This window comes from Mercurialis annua, linkage group LG5, assembly GCF_937616625.2.
Source record: "Mercurialis annua linkage group LG5, ddMerAnnu1.2, whole genome shotgun sequence".
Lineage (NCBI taxonomy): Eukaryota > Viridiplantae > Streptophyta > Magnoliopsida > Malpighiales > Euphorbiaceae > Mercurialis > Mercurialis annua.
The window spans coordinates 12628069-12643285 of NC_065574.1; the positions used below are offsets into that span (position 1 = coordinate 12628069).

General features: G+C 33.8%; 3 protein-coding genes across 3 annotated transcripts; all 3 read right to left on the reverse strand.

Moving 5' to 3' along the window:
• Positions 1-2779: 2779 nt before the first annotated feature.
• Positions 2780-5746, reverse strand: LOC126682353 (lysine-specific histone demethylase 1 homolog 1). Its single transcript, XM_050378006.1, has one exon. The coding sequence runs from the start codon at positions 5697-5699 to the stop codon at positions 3357-3359; it is 2343 nt and encodes a 780-aa protein (XP_050233963.1). The 5' UTR covers positions 5700-5746; the 3' UTR covers positions 2780-3356.
• Positions 5747-7528: 1782 nt separating this feature from the next.
• LOC126680565 (F-box/LRR-repeat protein 10) lies at positions 7529-10536 on the reverse strand. Its single transcript, XM_050375705.2, has 4 exons — positions 10288-10536; positions 10010-10215; positions 9836-9929; positions 7529-9183 (listed from the first exon to the last, which is right to left on the reverse strand). The coding sequence occupies exons 1-4, from the start codon at positions 10465-10467 to the stop codon at positions 7726-7728; spliced, it is 1938 nt and encodes a 645-aa protein (XP_050231662.1). The 5' UTR covers positions 10468-10536; the 3' UTR covers positions 7529-7725.
• A 1611-nt stretch (positions 10537-12147) lies between these two features.
• Positions 12148-14293, reverse strand: LOC126680566 (heterodimeric geranylgeranyl pyrophosphate synthase small subunit, chloroplastic). Its single transcript, XM_050375706.2, has 2 exons — positions 13869-14293; positions 12148-13066 (listed from the first exon to the last, which is right to left on the reverse strand). The coding sequence occupies exons 1-2, from the start codon at positions 14235-14237 to the stop codon at positions 12401-12403; spliced, it is 1035 nt and encodes a 344-aa protein (XP_050231663.1). The 5' UTR covers positions 14238-14293; the 3' UTR covers positions 12148-12400.
• Positions 14294-15217: the final 924 nt, after the last annotated feature.

Sequence of the window (15217 nt, forward strand, 5' to 3'; positions counted from 1 at the left end):
TCTTTATCCTCTTATTTAGTATGTTCATACTTGTGAAAGTGTTCTAAATGCAAGCAATACAGATTTCTCGTGTCATTAAGTTTGTTTCAGTTTTATTTTCCTTTATAACTTCCCATTTATTTTTATTTTCTATTATTTCCCAATTAAATTAAATTTATTTTTGTTATATAAAATAAAAATATTATTTATATTAATGTGTAGTAATAGTTTTATATGTTATGTTAAATAAATACTGTATTAAATTAGTTTATAAATTTATATTGAATTGATTGTATATTACATTAACTTTCAAAATTCTCTCAATATAAAATGTTAGTTGAGATTGTAAAGAGTAACAAGACAAATTTAATTAAAAAATGAATTAAGATAGTTCAGTTGATATAGGTTCACATAAGGTTCACATCAGGTTGATTTTTGGTTTTATAAACTGTTAAATACATTTCACTTAAAAGATATATTTAATTTCTTTATTACACTAAATCTCAAAATTCTCTCGATACAAAATGTCAGTTAAGATTGTAAAAACATCTAGACACATTTTATTAAAAATTGAATTAAAATAGTTCAGTTGATATAGATTCACATCAGGTTCACATCCGGTTGATTTTTGGTTTTATAAACTGTCGAATACATTCCACTTAAAAGATATATTTAATTTGTATATTACACGAAATCTCAAAATTATTTCGATATAAAATATCAGTTAAAATTGTAAAAAGCAGCTAGACAAATTTTATTAAAAATTGAATTAAAATAGTTCAATTCATGTAGGTTCAGATCAGGTTGATTTTCGGTTTTATAGACTGTCATATACATTTCACTAAAAAGAGATATTCAATTTATGTATATAAATTTTTAGTTAAGATTGTAAAGAGCAGTAAGACAAATTTTAATAAAAAATAAATTAAAATAGTTCAGTTGATATAGGTTCACATCAGGTTCACATAAAGTTCACATCAGGTTGATATTTGATTTTATGAACTGTCAGATACATTTCACTTAAAAGATATATTTAATTTGTATATTACATTAATCTCAAAATTCTCTCGATATAAAATGTCAGTTAAGATTGTAAAAACCAGCTAGACAAATTTTATTAAAAATTGAATTAACGTAGTTCAGTTGATATAGGTTCACATCAGGTTCAAATCAGGTTGATTTTCGGTTTTATAAATTGTCGAATACATTTCACTTAAAAGATATATTTAATATGTATATTACATCAAATCTCAAAATTCTCTCGATATAAAATGTCAGTTAAAATTGTAAAAAGCAGCTAGATACATTATATTAGAAATCAAATTAAAGTAGTTCATATAGGTTCACATCAGGTTCACATCAGGTTGATTTTTGGTTTTATAGACTATCAGATACATTTCACTTAAAAAAAATATTCAATTTGTATATATAAAATGTCATTTAATAGACAATTTAATCCCAGCAAATAACAACAAAATATCAAGAATTATAATTCACAATTGATTCAAAACTCTTACAAATGATTCCTTAAAAACCCATTCAATTATCAATTTCTCTATTTCAAAAAAAAAAACAATACTCCAGTTCTAGCGCGCTGCATTGCCCAGTCAGTCCACATATTCCATGGCAAACCAACAACCCACTAAATCGATGCAGCAACATCCTAAATCAACAACTCGATTTAACACATGAATTATATCAATATTTGCATAGCAATCTACTATAGCCAAACATATCGTATGATAGAAACAAAATAAAGGCATCTCAAAATAAAAAAAATATGGAATTAATTCTCCATTAAATTTCATTTACTACTCATCTTCTAAATTTGGCCAAACAAAGACAGTAATAACACTCAAAACCAATTGTATTTGGCTATAATGGAATCTCATTTACAGGAAAAGAGAAAAAATGAAACTTATGATCAAACCATAGAAACATGAGAAAAACTTCTTATAAAAAGTACATACTTGTTGAGTTTTTAATTAAAAATAGTAAGATCTATAATTTTTCTTTTTGACTCCGACTACCGGCGGTTCAACCTCCGACCACCATTGATCCTACCTCCGACCACCTTCGGTCTCGCTTAAGACCACCAAGCAATTGATTTTCATGATTACTAACGCTCACAGTGTTAATAGAAATGAGATGAAGGTTGAAGAAGACAGACAGAGACGTGAGCTATTCAATTGCTGTTTCAGCTGCCATGGCTGCTATAGATTCTAATAATTTATTTTGAGAAATGGTAACTGATATGTTGCCATTACTGGTTGTTATGTTAAGAAGAAGAAGGGGGGTATATCATAAGGATAAAATAGGAAATCCAAAAATTAAAAGGTATGCGTGGAAAGATATTTTGAAAAATGAGAGATTTTTGCAAAAAATAAAAAACTGAGTTATAAACACAAAAATTTGAATATTTGGGTGATTTGGTGTAATTTTCTCTAACTTTTACTATTTATAAGAATAAACAGAAGAGATGATCTAGAATAATGTGATGCTCTTACCCGGGAACGAGAAGGCCTATACAAGCCCATGTGTTTATGCAACAGATCTGAATAAAGAATTTCTCTTGCTTGATATCATCATATATTAATAGCAGCTGAAAATGGAAGTGGATCCCCACAAATCTAAAATTTCCTACATTTTCTTCATACACACTTAGATGAATGACACATTAACAAAATGATAAAAAAAATTATCGTATTAAATATCATTTTATTTACGTGTCGTCCATCAAATAGATTTGAGAAAAATAGAGTGAATTTGAACTTGAATGGAGTCATTCCCCACGAGAACATAGTGCAGAAAGCTTTTGCCTTTGTGCTTTTTTTCTTTTTATCATATCTTCCATATCATACATCAGACATTCTTAAACTATCTGAACGAAAAAATTCACATTTAGGACAGAAATTTTAACTTAATAGGATAAGTGAAAAGGGTCCTAGATTTCCTCTATGCATTGAATCAAGAAGCCAAATGTAGCCATTTCGAAGAAAAAAAAGGCCTAATATGTACAGACTTCACTGAAATAAAATCAGCTCCAGTCTTTTTGGTATATTTGAAAGCAATTGAAGAACTACTGCAATATCCTACACTAATTCCTAGTCAAGTCGAGTCGATGTTCTGATTACAATCCAGAACAAATATCAAGATGCAATGTATCGAAAACCGAAACCAGCTTATGCATAATTGACTTCTATTCAATTCAGAAATACCTGAACTACTGCCCACATAATTAGATCCAGATGGATCAATTCAGCTCCACTGGAAAGAAACTCGAAGTTGTAATAATTTAGTAAGTTTTCCTTCAATCACAAAATGATAACAGGAGACCTTATATTCCAAATGCATGTGTTAATCTCAGAGCCTGACATTTAGGCACGCGCAGCCTTGATGTGTTTAAGTAGATCGTCCCCAAACTGAGATAAACCTTTCATTCCAACCAGCTTTACTTGAAAGTTGAGATACAATGTCTCCAACCTCTTGCTATCATCTTCTAATTTACTCAGCTCCATGGCCTGCTTCCTGGAAATTAAACCATAGAGACACAGAAAGCTAGAATCCAACTTCGGACCTTCGAATTTGACCCTCAACAATGACAGAGAATCTACATCATTTGTCCTCGGATCAAACAAAATAGAGAAGTTTCCAAATGTCAAATCAGGGGTTTTGTAAAGTTTAGTCAAGTCGTCATTTTCCTCCATGTCATTATATTCCTTGTCAGTGAGAGCCAACGACCTCTTCTTGGCCTCTCTTAATATGTTAGCCGCTTCTCTCATCCCACTTAGAAATGCTCCATGCATCGTTGCTGGATACTGTTTATTTGTTGCCTCTCCCGCAAAGAATACTCTTCCATCTCCGACACTCTCGGCGAGAATATCATAATCATCTCCGGAAGACCCGACTGCAACATAAGAGTAGGACCCATATGTGAAGCAATCTTTCCCCCAGCGTGTACACACTGCCTGAACCGGGTCTGGAACAACAATCCCTTTAGGATGAAAAATACCACGCAAAATCTGGAGTACTCTTTTAACAGATTCAACTGGAGACTTCGTCTCAAACTTAACTGCAGCTTCTCCAGCAACAAGAGCAATTAGAAGTGGACCCCCTGAAACAGAAGAATAACTGTAAAACAGGAAGAATTCACCTCTCATACTTGAATCTTCAGTCAAATGCCCAAATGTATCAATTTCTCCACCCCAAAAATTATAGGGAAACAACAATACCACCTTATTTAATAGGCCATATCCTAATCGCTGAATCGCATCTTTCTTTCTTTGTGGAAGATCAGGGTTAAATTCAATCGATCCCGTTTTAAGCACACCTAATGGCACAGTACAAAGCACCATATCACCACGAAACTCCTGCCCATTTGCATAAACAATAACCCCATCACATCCATATCTAATACTCTCCACAGTCCTCTCATAAAAAATAGGGAGGTCCTTAGCGATCTCTCTAACAAAAGTATCATTACCACCGGGAATAAAACAATGATCACCACCCATCTCATAAGGATCATCCTGATCCCAATAAGCCATAGATAAATTAGACATTAACGACGCATTCGCATATTCTAAATTCGCAAGATGCCAATTCAACAGCATTCTCTCCTGTGGATTGTCAGCCACTTTATGTGCATGCCTAAATGCTTCAAGAGCGGTCCCTAAGTTAACATCAACGGATTTAACCTCCTCAATCATAGCCTGCCTAAGCTTACAAACCCTATCTAACAACTTATTAAAAGAAACCTCTACACTAGAATCAATCTCTTTATCTATAGCTTTTCCATCAGGTAAATACAAAGGGCAATTATCTCTTACCTTATGAAGAGGTAAACCCATCTGCCTAGCAAGAACGCCAAGGGGATTCCCGTTAATCCCGGTCAGCACACTCCCACCTAAATCAGCTGCAGCCACCACTCCGTCGCCCTTCATTTGCATCGTCTTAACACGACCGCCAGCCCGCGCTCTCCCCTCCAAAACAACAACCTTAAAACCCATACCGAGTAGTTGCCTAGCCGCAACTAATCCAGCAAAACCAGCACCAACAACAACTACATTTGGTTTCTCAGCTGCACACACATTAAGTTTTTGTACAATACCAAAATTAATATAACCATGTTCTAGTAAAAAATCATAAGCAGAGTCCACCAAAATCTTATGCTCAGCGCGAATTTCCTCGAGCGCGTGCTCGCGCGTCAGCCACACGTTCACATTTGATCTCCAGCGGGAGAGAATGTGATTTCTAACTACTATGTAATTCGATTGTTCGGTGCTACCAATTGTTGACACGACATTCGCTTCGATTTCTTCTTCGGTTAGAGAATCGACGGGAAATCCGACGGAGATGGCGATTAGTGCTTCAACGTCAACTTCTTTGGATAACCCTCCGGCTATTCTGTGGCGGCGGAACGAAGGGTTTACGTTGATTTCGGTGAAGAAGCGTTTTTTTCTGCGGCGTCGGCGTTTTGGCGGAGGAGGAGCGGTAGGGGCGGTTGAATTGGGGTTATTGGGTTGTTGGTTGGGAGGTGGGTCGGAGGAATCGTCTTGAGAGTCGGTGAGAGTGTTGTTGTTTTGGGGGCCGGTGGTGGTAATGTGGGACTGTGGTGGAGGAGGAGAGAGCGTAAGGTCGGTTTCCGGTGATGATTCGCCGGAGATTATGGGGTTGTCGGAAGGAATAGGCGGTGGATGATTTGATGGTTCTGTTTCCATTGTTGGGTTGTTTTGCTGAATGCTTTCGGAACACCGCTGCTTTTTAATTATACTATCAAACAATTTATTATTTTGGCTTAATTTCTTAAAAACCCCCCACCTTGCACTTTTTCTTCGTTTATACCCTAACCATTATAAAAACACCATTTGTACCCAATTTTGAGTTTTTATGTTTCCCAAAAGCATTAAATTGTACTCTTTTCATTTGAAAAAGAGTTTAAAACATACTTTTTTCTATTTTTAAAAATAGAAATAAATCCTTAAACTTAAAAAATAATCAAATACATTCAAATAATTAATTTATTTTTTTAATTTTATAAAATAAAAAAAAAATTATTATTTTAAATTTTTTGTCGGAAACATTTTAAAAAAAAAATTAAAAAATTAAAAAAAAATCGGAAATATTTTTTTAAAAAATAAAAAATAATTAAAATTATTTTAATTTTTTGAAGAAAATGGTATTTTTGTACTATTAATAACATTAATATCTAAATAGTATATAAGTTAAAAATAAAGGATTGTTTTAAACTCTTTTTCAAATGAAAAGAATACAATTTAATGCTTTTGGGTAGAGATGAAACATAAAAACTCAAAATTGGGTACAAATGGTGTTTTTATAAGGTCAGGGTATAAACGAAAAAAAAATACAAGGTGGGGTTTTTTTTAAGAAATTAAGCCTATTATTTTTATTCAAAAAAAAGAAAAAGTAGTTATATTTAAAAGAAAAAAACAATTTATTATCTTTATTTTAGCGTATCGGAGTAAATAAAAAACAATACGGCTCGAATGTGAATTAGTCAGATATAAGTTTTTTTTTAAAATATCGTCTTATAGTTAGAATCCATCCTGAATAATTTATACGTCCAAAATCAAAAGATAAATAAATAATAAAATACCATTATATTCTATAACTTTTATGATAAGAATTTAATTCTAACTTTACCTTGATGCAATCTAACCCTTAAATATTAAGATCTATTGAAATGAATTCTTTTTTATTACAACAAATGAATTCTTACTATAATAGAAATATAAATAAAATTTGTCTAAAGGGATAAATTATACAATTTTTAAATTTAAGAAATAAGTTATATTGAGTTTAGAATTTAAAAGTTCATGAGTAATCTGAAACTAAAATTTAAGAGCATATCTTATGTGGAAAATTTTAATATTAATTTTTATCTACTCTAGTTAAAAATAGTGTTAGTTGTAAAATAAATCATTAATTTTAGCGTCTTCTGTAATTACGATACGAACTTTAAAACTTGATGAATTTAATTATTTTTAGTGAATCGGAATACTGGCCTCTTTTTGTTAAAAAAGGTGATATTTTTGAAAATTCAAGTTTCTAATTTATTTTATAATTGTTGTTAGGTTCTTTTTATATTTTTGAAAAGAACAACAAAAATAACTTTTTAGTAAAAGAAACCTTTTATTCTCAATGAAATTTATTATGACAAGTTTTTATTTGATTCAATTATACATGATAAACTGAATTACTAATAAGCCAACTAATAAGATGAATAATAAAATTAAAAATGAACCAATTGGTCATAATAAAATTTGATCCAATTAGTTAAAATTAATAAAATAGTTTGTAAATTTTATGAAATAAAATACAAAAATGTACTTAAGCGATTAACTAAAATTTAAAATCTAAAACTGAAAACTAAAATTTGTAAAATATTCAAACGACCGAAATATTTGTCAATGTGATACTTCAAATTGTGATATTCAGAAAATATATAAAAAAAATCACATTGATTTTAGAACATTATATCTCATGTTTTGTATGATAAGATATAAGCATCAACTTGGTATTTATGATATAATACAAGAAAAGATCCTTTAAATCTTAATGATAGTATACATAATAATTTGTACATGAATATGAATTCGACAGCTATTAGATAGTGTTCAAACCTGGCAAGACGTATATAAGTTACAAGGATTACAAGAAATTACAAATTTCACAAATACTACAAACTATACAAACACATACAACAAGAACACCTTATATTTGGAGCTAGAATACTGGATAGATTTCAGCATCCACCATCTCTTCATCATTGTTGTCATCGTTCTCGAACTCTCCCTCCAAAAGCCATTGTTCGAGTTCATCTACTTCGTCATAGTCATGCATATGTACATACAAACTGTCAGAGTTATCCCACTGGTCAATTCCCAGCTCTTCACCACGGCAGGCGACGTGCAAGAATGGTCTGTTTCTAGCCAAAGCATCTACTATATCCCTATTTACGCTCCCTGTCACTCCTAGCAATCTCAGCTTTGGAAAGTAGGGTTTCTTCAACCAACGAAATGCAAGTTGAGTAATTCCACCGCAGTTGTATATGTCCAACAAGCGCAAGCTACTCCCATGACCTCTGTCTTCATCGACCTGCATCGACGCTAATGCCATGATTGAAGTATCACCTATAAGTGGACACTGCCTCATTCGAAGCGCTGAAATGGGCACTCGGCTTTTAACAAGGGAGAGAACTCCATTGTCAGAGAGGTTAGGAAGATTTGATACATCCAGTTCCTGCAATTCTAAGTTAGAAGAGCTGTCGAACAGAGCAGAGATGCATTTATCTGTAAGCCTTTTGCATCCTCTCACAGATAACGAAACTAATGAACTTATGACTGACCCTCTTAAGCAAGATAATCCCGAATCTGTTATACCAGATCCATCTAGTAGTAAAATCTTTAGTTCATCAAGAACACTAATAGCTCTGAGGGCTTCATCCCCAAGGTTCTTGCAATCTCTCAAATCAAGAACTTTAAGTCGCGTGTTTTCTACCAAGTTTTTAATTGCATGGTTAGTTAAGAGATTACACCATCTCAAGCAAACATGACTTAAGCAAAGTGATGTTGCAGACATATCATGAAATACCAAATCGGTTAAATGGATTCCACGAGACACCCTAAGCCTGTATAAGCTAGAGCATGAATGCAAGATTGTTTTAAATCCAGTATCAGTAACTTGACAAAAGCCACCCAGACATATGCTTTCCATGTTTGCACACTTGTCAGCCATTAAAAGGACTCCGAGATCATTAACTCGTCTGAAATATGTAATGATGAACTCCTGGCTCCGAACTAATGAGAGGTGTTTCAGTTTTCCATACTGATTAATCTGCTGAAGCCCAGAGTTGGTAAGATCAAATGTAATTATTGGTTCGATGAAAGGGGTATCTCGAAGATCCAAATGGGTTAAAGACATGAGACCTTTTGATATTGTGCCAACCATAGTGTCAGTAATATAGTCTACAGAGAGGGTTAACTTCTGAATGCCGGGCAAGATAGATGGTCGAACATGGTTTTGTGGTTGATAGGGTCCCACACTTGGACTGAGAAGTTCGGTAACCATTACTGAAGAAATATAGCCGATCTCAAGAGAAGTGAGTTTTGCTGAGGCCAATGCCCAGACTCGAGCAAAATTATGTCGCAGAAATAACGAAACATCTAACATCAACGTCAATGCCTGCCAAAAAGAAACATCGCATTAGAAGTCAAGAATGATATATGATTCTGAAATGGAAAGAAATTTCATACTTAAATGTTGAGCTATAAAATGTAGCTAATGCATCAAGGACATATATACCCTGGAATTGATCAGATTGACTCTTTGATATGGAAACAAAAAACTTTATCTGTCTACAAGGATTGGAGAAGGGCCATCCATGATCTCTCGAATATTATCTTCCCACTGTCTTTTTTTAAAATTTATTTATTTTTTTCTAAAGAGACTATTCCAATGGCCGACTTATAGTAAAAAATCAACAAGCTTACTATTGTGCCAATGCTTCCAATCATTTAAATTACCACAGCATGTAAGAAACGGGCAAACATCATGCAGACAAATGAAATTCAAAGGTAATCCAAAAGCGATGTTCGCGGTGGATATTGACGCAACCCAATTGAATGCACCATACACAAATAAAGCTTTGCGTTTATAGTACAAATCCTCATCATCAGTACTTAATCATTAATGCAGCTTAAGAACTAGAATAAAAGGCCAAAAGTAATGCGCGTCTGCTCTCACATTTAAACACTAATTAGTAATTACCTGAATTATAATATTCGGGTCTAATCTCGCATTAAAAGAATCGATTAATGTAGCAATAAAGCCTTACTTCTAATTGTGTGCAGCCAGTGAGTAACTCCTCCAAATCAGATATATGAATAGGTTGTCCTCTCTTTTCCGCCACCGATCCCAAATACAAATGCCTAAAAACAAAATCAACCATACAAAACAAAACAAACAAACAATCCTTAATTATTTACTTCTAATCATGAACATGTATTACCTAAGTTCCACACATTTCCCTCCAATCTCAGACAGCAATTTGCCACCAAAATCCGCACAATTATGCAACGAAAGCTCACGCAACGACGGCCGAATCAAGAGATCGATCGCAGAATCTTCAAGACGAGAACAGTCAATCTTTAAACTGGTGAGGTAAGGATTAGGTGGCAGTAAGGGTCTCAACAATTCAATTGATAAGGCAATATCCTGAAACAAGAATGAAAAAAACATTAAATTTTTAAAAAATGTTAAAATAAATGGTTTGTGTGATGAACTTACGGAGAGGTGGAAGTTGGGGATGAAAGTGAGAATGTGAGAAGCACAGAGACTGAAGGTTTTGCATGTGCAGGCGACGGAGCAGATCGACGCCATGTCTAGCTTTGTCATGACGGTGGCTATTAAAGCCGCCGGTAACTGATCTAACCCTTCTTCATCTTTGGTTTTTTGGCTGTTCGCCATTTATTTTTGGGTCAAAGGGTTGGTTCAGTTCTGGAGATAGAAGATGATGAGATCAGATGAAAGCAACTGGTTTTGTTCGGGCTTATTACAATAATGGTAAAAGTAACAAAAAACCCTTTAAAATATTAACAAAGAAGACATAAACCTTTTGCGTTTTTTTTAGTCCATTTAATCTCTCGATGTTTTCAAATTATGTAAAAAGGTCTTCTAATTTTTTTTGGAAAAAACACTAAAGCCCTTTTAATTTACTTTTTGGACACTTAACTCCTTAAGTTTTTTGTGAATATTTTAAACATTAAAATTATTTTTGAACTTTTTTTTAATATGGTTATGAGAGACATGTCAGCAATTAACATGTATTTCTAATGGCGTTAGATGAAAGAATTTTTTTTATTTAGAAAACAAAGGGGGCTTAATTGTGCACAAAATTAGTTTAAGAGTTTATGTGTACTTTTGAGAAAGCTATAAGAGTTTTTTTATACCTTTTATCTACAATAAAGCATGTCTTAAATTTGTACACTTGAGTGCTTTTATTTGTAAAGATATTATTTTTAATCCCCAAATGTTCGTGTATTTATAAGATATTTTGGTGCTTATATTTTATATCATTAGTGATTTGATCCTTTGGATTTAATTCTAAAAACTACTTCGGTCTTTAAAAGTTGGGTGATTGTTCATGAATGTCACTGATGTTTTAATTTTTTTCATTTCGGTCACTAATTTTTTTTTCTTTTTGATCGCTGAACTTTCATCATTTATCATTTTGATATTTTTCGGGTCAAAAATGATTAGGTGTCAGTCAGAATTTGTTTATTTATTCACCTAAAAACTTGCCACGTATACATAATTTGACCTAAAAACTTTTTTTAAAAGTAAAATTTTGTATGCGTGATAAATTTTCAAAGTAAAACCAGCATCCGGTTGTCACATGTCAACTTCCGGCTGCCACCTAAATATTTTTGGCCAGAAATACCAAAATGAAAAAAAAAATATAAAAGTTCAATGATCAGAAAGAAAAAAAGAATAGTTCGATCACTGAAAATAGTTTAAAACTTCAGTAATGATTAGGATCAATTATTCTTAAAAGTTAGTTGAGAAAATATAAAAGAAATAAAAAAATAGTGCTTTGGATGCTATCAAAAGCCAATACATTTTCTTAAGTTATACTCCTTCCTTAGAAAGTTTTATTGTCATTTTTTTTGTCACAGTTGAAAAGTTCCATTTTACCAATTTGCAGGTTTGCAATTATTTCTACTTGTTTTGTAGGTTGATAAGCAAATGAGTAGAGTTCAATTGCAAGGGATTTCCATATCGGTGATGTGGATCAGCTTACATGTAGGTTACAGAAAATTGAAGGCTTTGAAGAGTTGTGGAGTTGAAGATGGCAGCAACAGCAAGCAACTGAAATTCTAGACTAGCATCTCTTTATTAGCTCAGTGGCAGAAAATGGATTCCTCATACAAATAAGTTTATCCCATTGTTTTTTCCTGATTTGTATAAGCTTCATTTTCACCTCCTTTCCGTAGCCTCCTGCCGGACCAGTCCATCCTCCTACTTGACCCTATACCGTAACCGCCAGAAAGAGTTTGATAGCGGATATCGACTTCTCCATTCATTAACCTTACAGAGATGATACCGCATTTTGTATTGCCATTCGCTGTGTCATTCACTTCTGTCTCCTAATTTAAAACTTGTTTGAATGAAAATTAGCCGAGTACAGTATACAACAGTCATTTACATAGGGCTGTTACCTAACTAACTTGCTTACATCAGCATGTCAAAGAGAACTATAGCATAAAAGGAATTGAAAGAAAAAACAAAACAATAAATCACAGCCATTGATCGCTAACAACGGTCTTCTGTATACTTCTGGATGCCAAGCTATCAGGTTGATGCTGTGATGAAAAAGTAGCAGTAAGTCTGAGATTTACCATCAGCTTAATTCTCCAATACTAAAACCTCTATCTGCAGCATAATCCACAAAGCTAGATAGTGGCATGACACGATCACCGTACTTCTGAAACCCGTCCAATTCCTTCTTCGCCTGGATTCTAAGCTCTTCTGCAACCTTCATCGCCTTCTCAACCCCATATAAACTAACATAACTCTTAGCTTTGCTGTTCTTCTTCTCCTCATCTTCCGTCCTCATTGTTTTTGCTTCCAACACATCATCAATCACTTGATATAATACCCCAACTGCTCTTCCGTACCTTCTCAATCTTTGTATTTCATCGTCTTCAGCGCCGGCGAGTAATCCTCCGCATACTGCAGAGCACTCGCCCATTTCACCGTACTTCTTCTCTTGAACAAATTCTACAGAATTGGGCTCCCCCTCAAGGTCAACAAACTGCCCTGCAGCCATCCCTGTGGAACCCACAGCACGAGCAATCTCCGCAATCACACGGAGAATGCGCGTTTCTGGAACTAGATTGGTTGGTGTGTGAGAAACGATGTGGCGGAAGCCAAGCGGGAAAAGTGCATCCCCAGCAAGGATTGCCATATCAACACCATACACTGTATGGTTTGAGGGCTGCCCTCGGCGTGATGGATCGTCATCCATGCAAGGAAGATCATCATGAATCAATGAAGCTGCATGCACCTGTTAAAACCAGAGTACAAAGTAATCAAACACAACTCCATAATCATCCTTCATGCAGGAAATACAACAAAAAAAAATCAAATACTTCTTGTTTACAGTTCATAAAGAGAGTAATCTATGTTGCACAAATATGGAAATGCTGTAAACCGCATTTAAAAAAAATATGTTATAAATATAAATTTTCCAAGTTACATAAAAGTTTCTGAAAATAGAAATGAAATGCCGAAATGCAGAACTCGACAAATTTTCGTGCAACTTCAAAGAGTACAATCAGTAGATTCGAAGTGCAATTGTTTTTTTCTGCCAATAGTTACGCCTTGAAGAATCAGAATTGGCTATCTTCATGCTCAATTCCCTTTAAACTAATTTAATTCTCTAATGTAACAAAATTTAAACCATGCCAAAGGCAATTATCCCACATGAAATTCCACAAATAAAACTCAAAAGATTGCAACTTTCACATCACATTACAAAATCAATTCCAAATAAAGAAAAATACTTGAAACCCATCATTCTTCTAGGTAGCACGGATCCCGGGACACTTGAACACAGACACGACAAAACAATATTATTAACAAAATGAAGTTTCGTGTCCAAACATCAGGTGCCTGGAACATTTCCGAAACGGGACACATTAATTGAATGAAGTATATATGCTACCTATACAAGAAATTACAATTGGTAACCAATCTAAATTCTTTTGTTTCTACGAAATATTTGAATTCCGTCGACAATTTCAACAAAATAGCCCAACAAATATTTATTTCGAAAGAATTATAAAATCAAATAAAAGAAGACTAACCATTTCAAGAGCGCAGGCAGTAGGAAAGGCGGCGAGGCGGTCACCGCCAAAGAGCTCACAAGCAGCGACGCACATAACCGGAGGAGCCCGCTTACCCCCTTTAGCGAGAACAGAGTATCTCATGGCCTCATAGATCTGCTCTGGGAACTGAACCGGAATAGCTTGGTCAAGCTTCTGATTAATCTCGGCCATCAAATTGACCCAGTATGTCTTTAAATCGAACTGGGTCGATCTTGGTTGGGTTGAAACTGGCATAGACGACGATGATGAACAACATTGGATTGGTCGTCGAAGTGTTTGTCGTTGTTGGTGATGTTTTCTTGGGAGATAAAGGGAAAGTGATGACGAGATAACTGAAGAGAAAACCATTGTCTATTTGTTTTTGGTTTACAGTATGTTTTCAGTGATAACATAACGTAGTTAGATTCACTGTTTTAAGGACCGGAGTGGACCGGCCGATTCGACCGATTCCCCCCGGAAACCAGCAATTCATCCAGTTTGATCCTAATTTAAAACCCAAATGTTCGGTTAAATTTTTTTTTTTTTAAATAAAGAGTCAAAACGGACTTTAAACATACGACTTAATTCAGTTTTTACTTTTTTTGAACAACTAACCCTTAAATTCTTCAGTTTTAGGTCAAGTTATTATAATTTAGATTTTCATTATAAAAACTAGGTTTAGGATGATTTTATCGCAACAATTAGTGAGCTTTCTAATTTATTTCTCGAATCCATTACTTTATATTTATATTACACGCGTTTTAAAAATACGGTTATGGGTAATCTGACCTAAAATTGAAGAGTTTAGTGGTTAGTTGCTCAAAAAATAAAAAATAAATTAAATGACTTCAGGTCACAAGTTCATGAAGCGCAAATACCCTTTTTTTCATTTTATTTTTTTTGGTATATGAATTGTTTGAACACAACATCTTTAAGTTTTACACATTCAGACTAATTTCCATTCGAATTGTGTAGGTCTCTTAAAAAAGGTAAATTCGAACGTCGAATTTTAAACTTCTGCATACGTGAATGTTGTTTGAACCTGCGATCTTATTTAAGTTGGAAGAGTGATTTGTCTAACTCACATGTATCTATAAGTTTTGATTAATTTCTTTGAAATGCAACAAATCATCAACATTGGAAAAATGTTGAACCGGTTAAAGCTTTAAACCATCTGGTTTAATGACTAGTGAAATAAAACAAAGATTTTTTTGATGAAAAGATAGATTTTATTAACATAAATCGAAAGTAGCTATAGACATAAGATACTCATGATAGTTCGAAAACCATTCTTGATGACTTGACAAGAAACGGGCTTTTTGCGCAAAAACATGCGCCACCTGATTCGC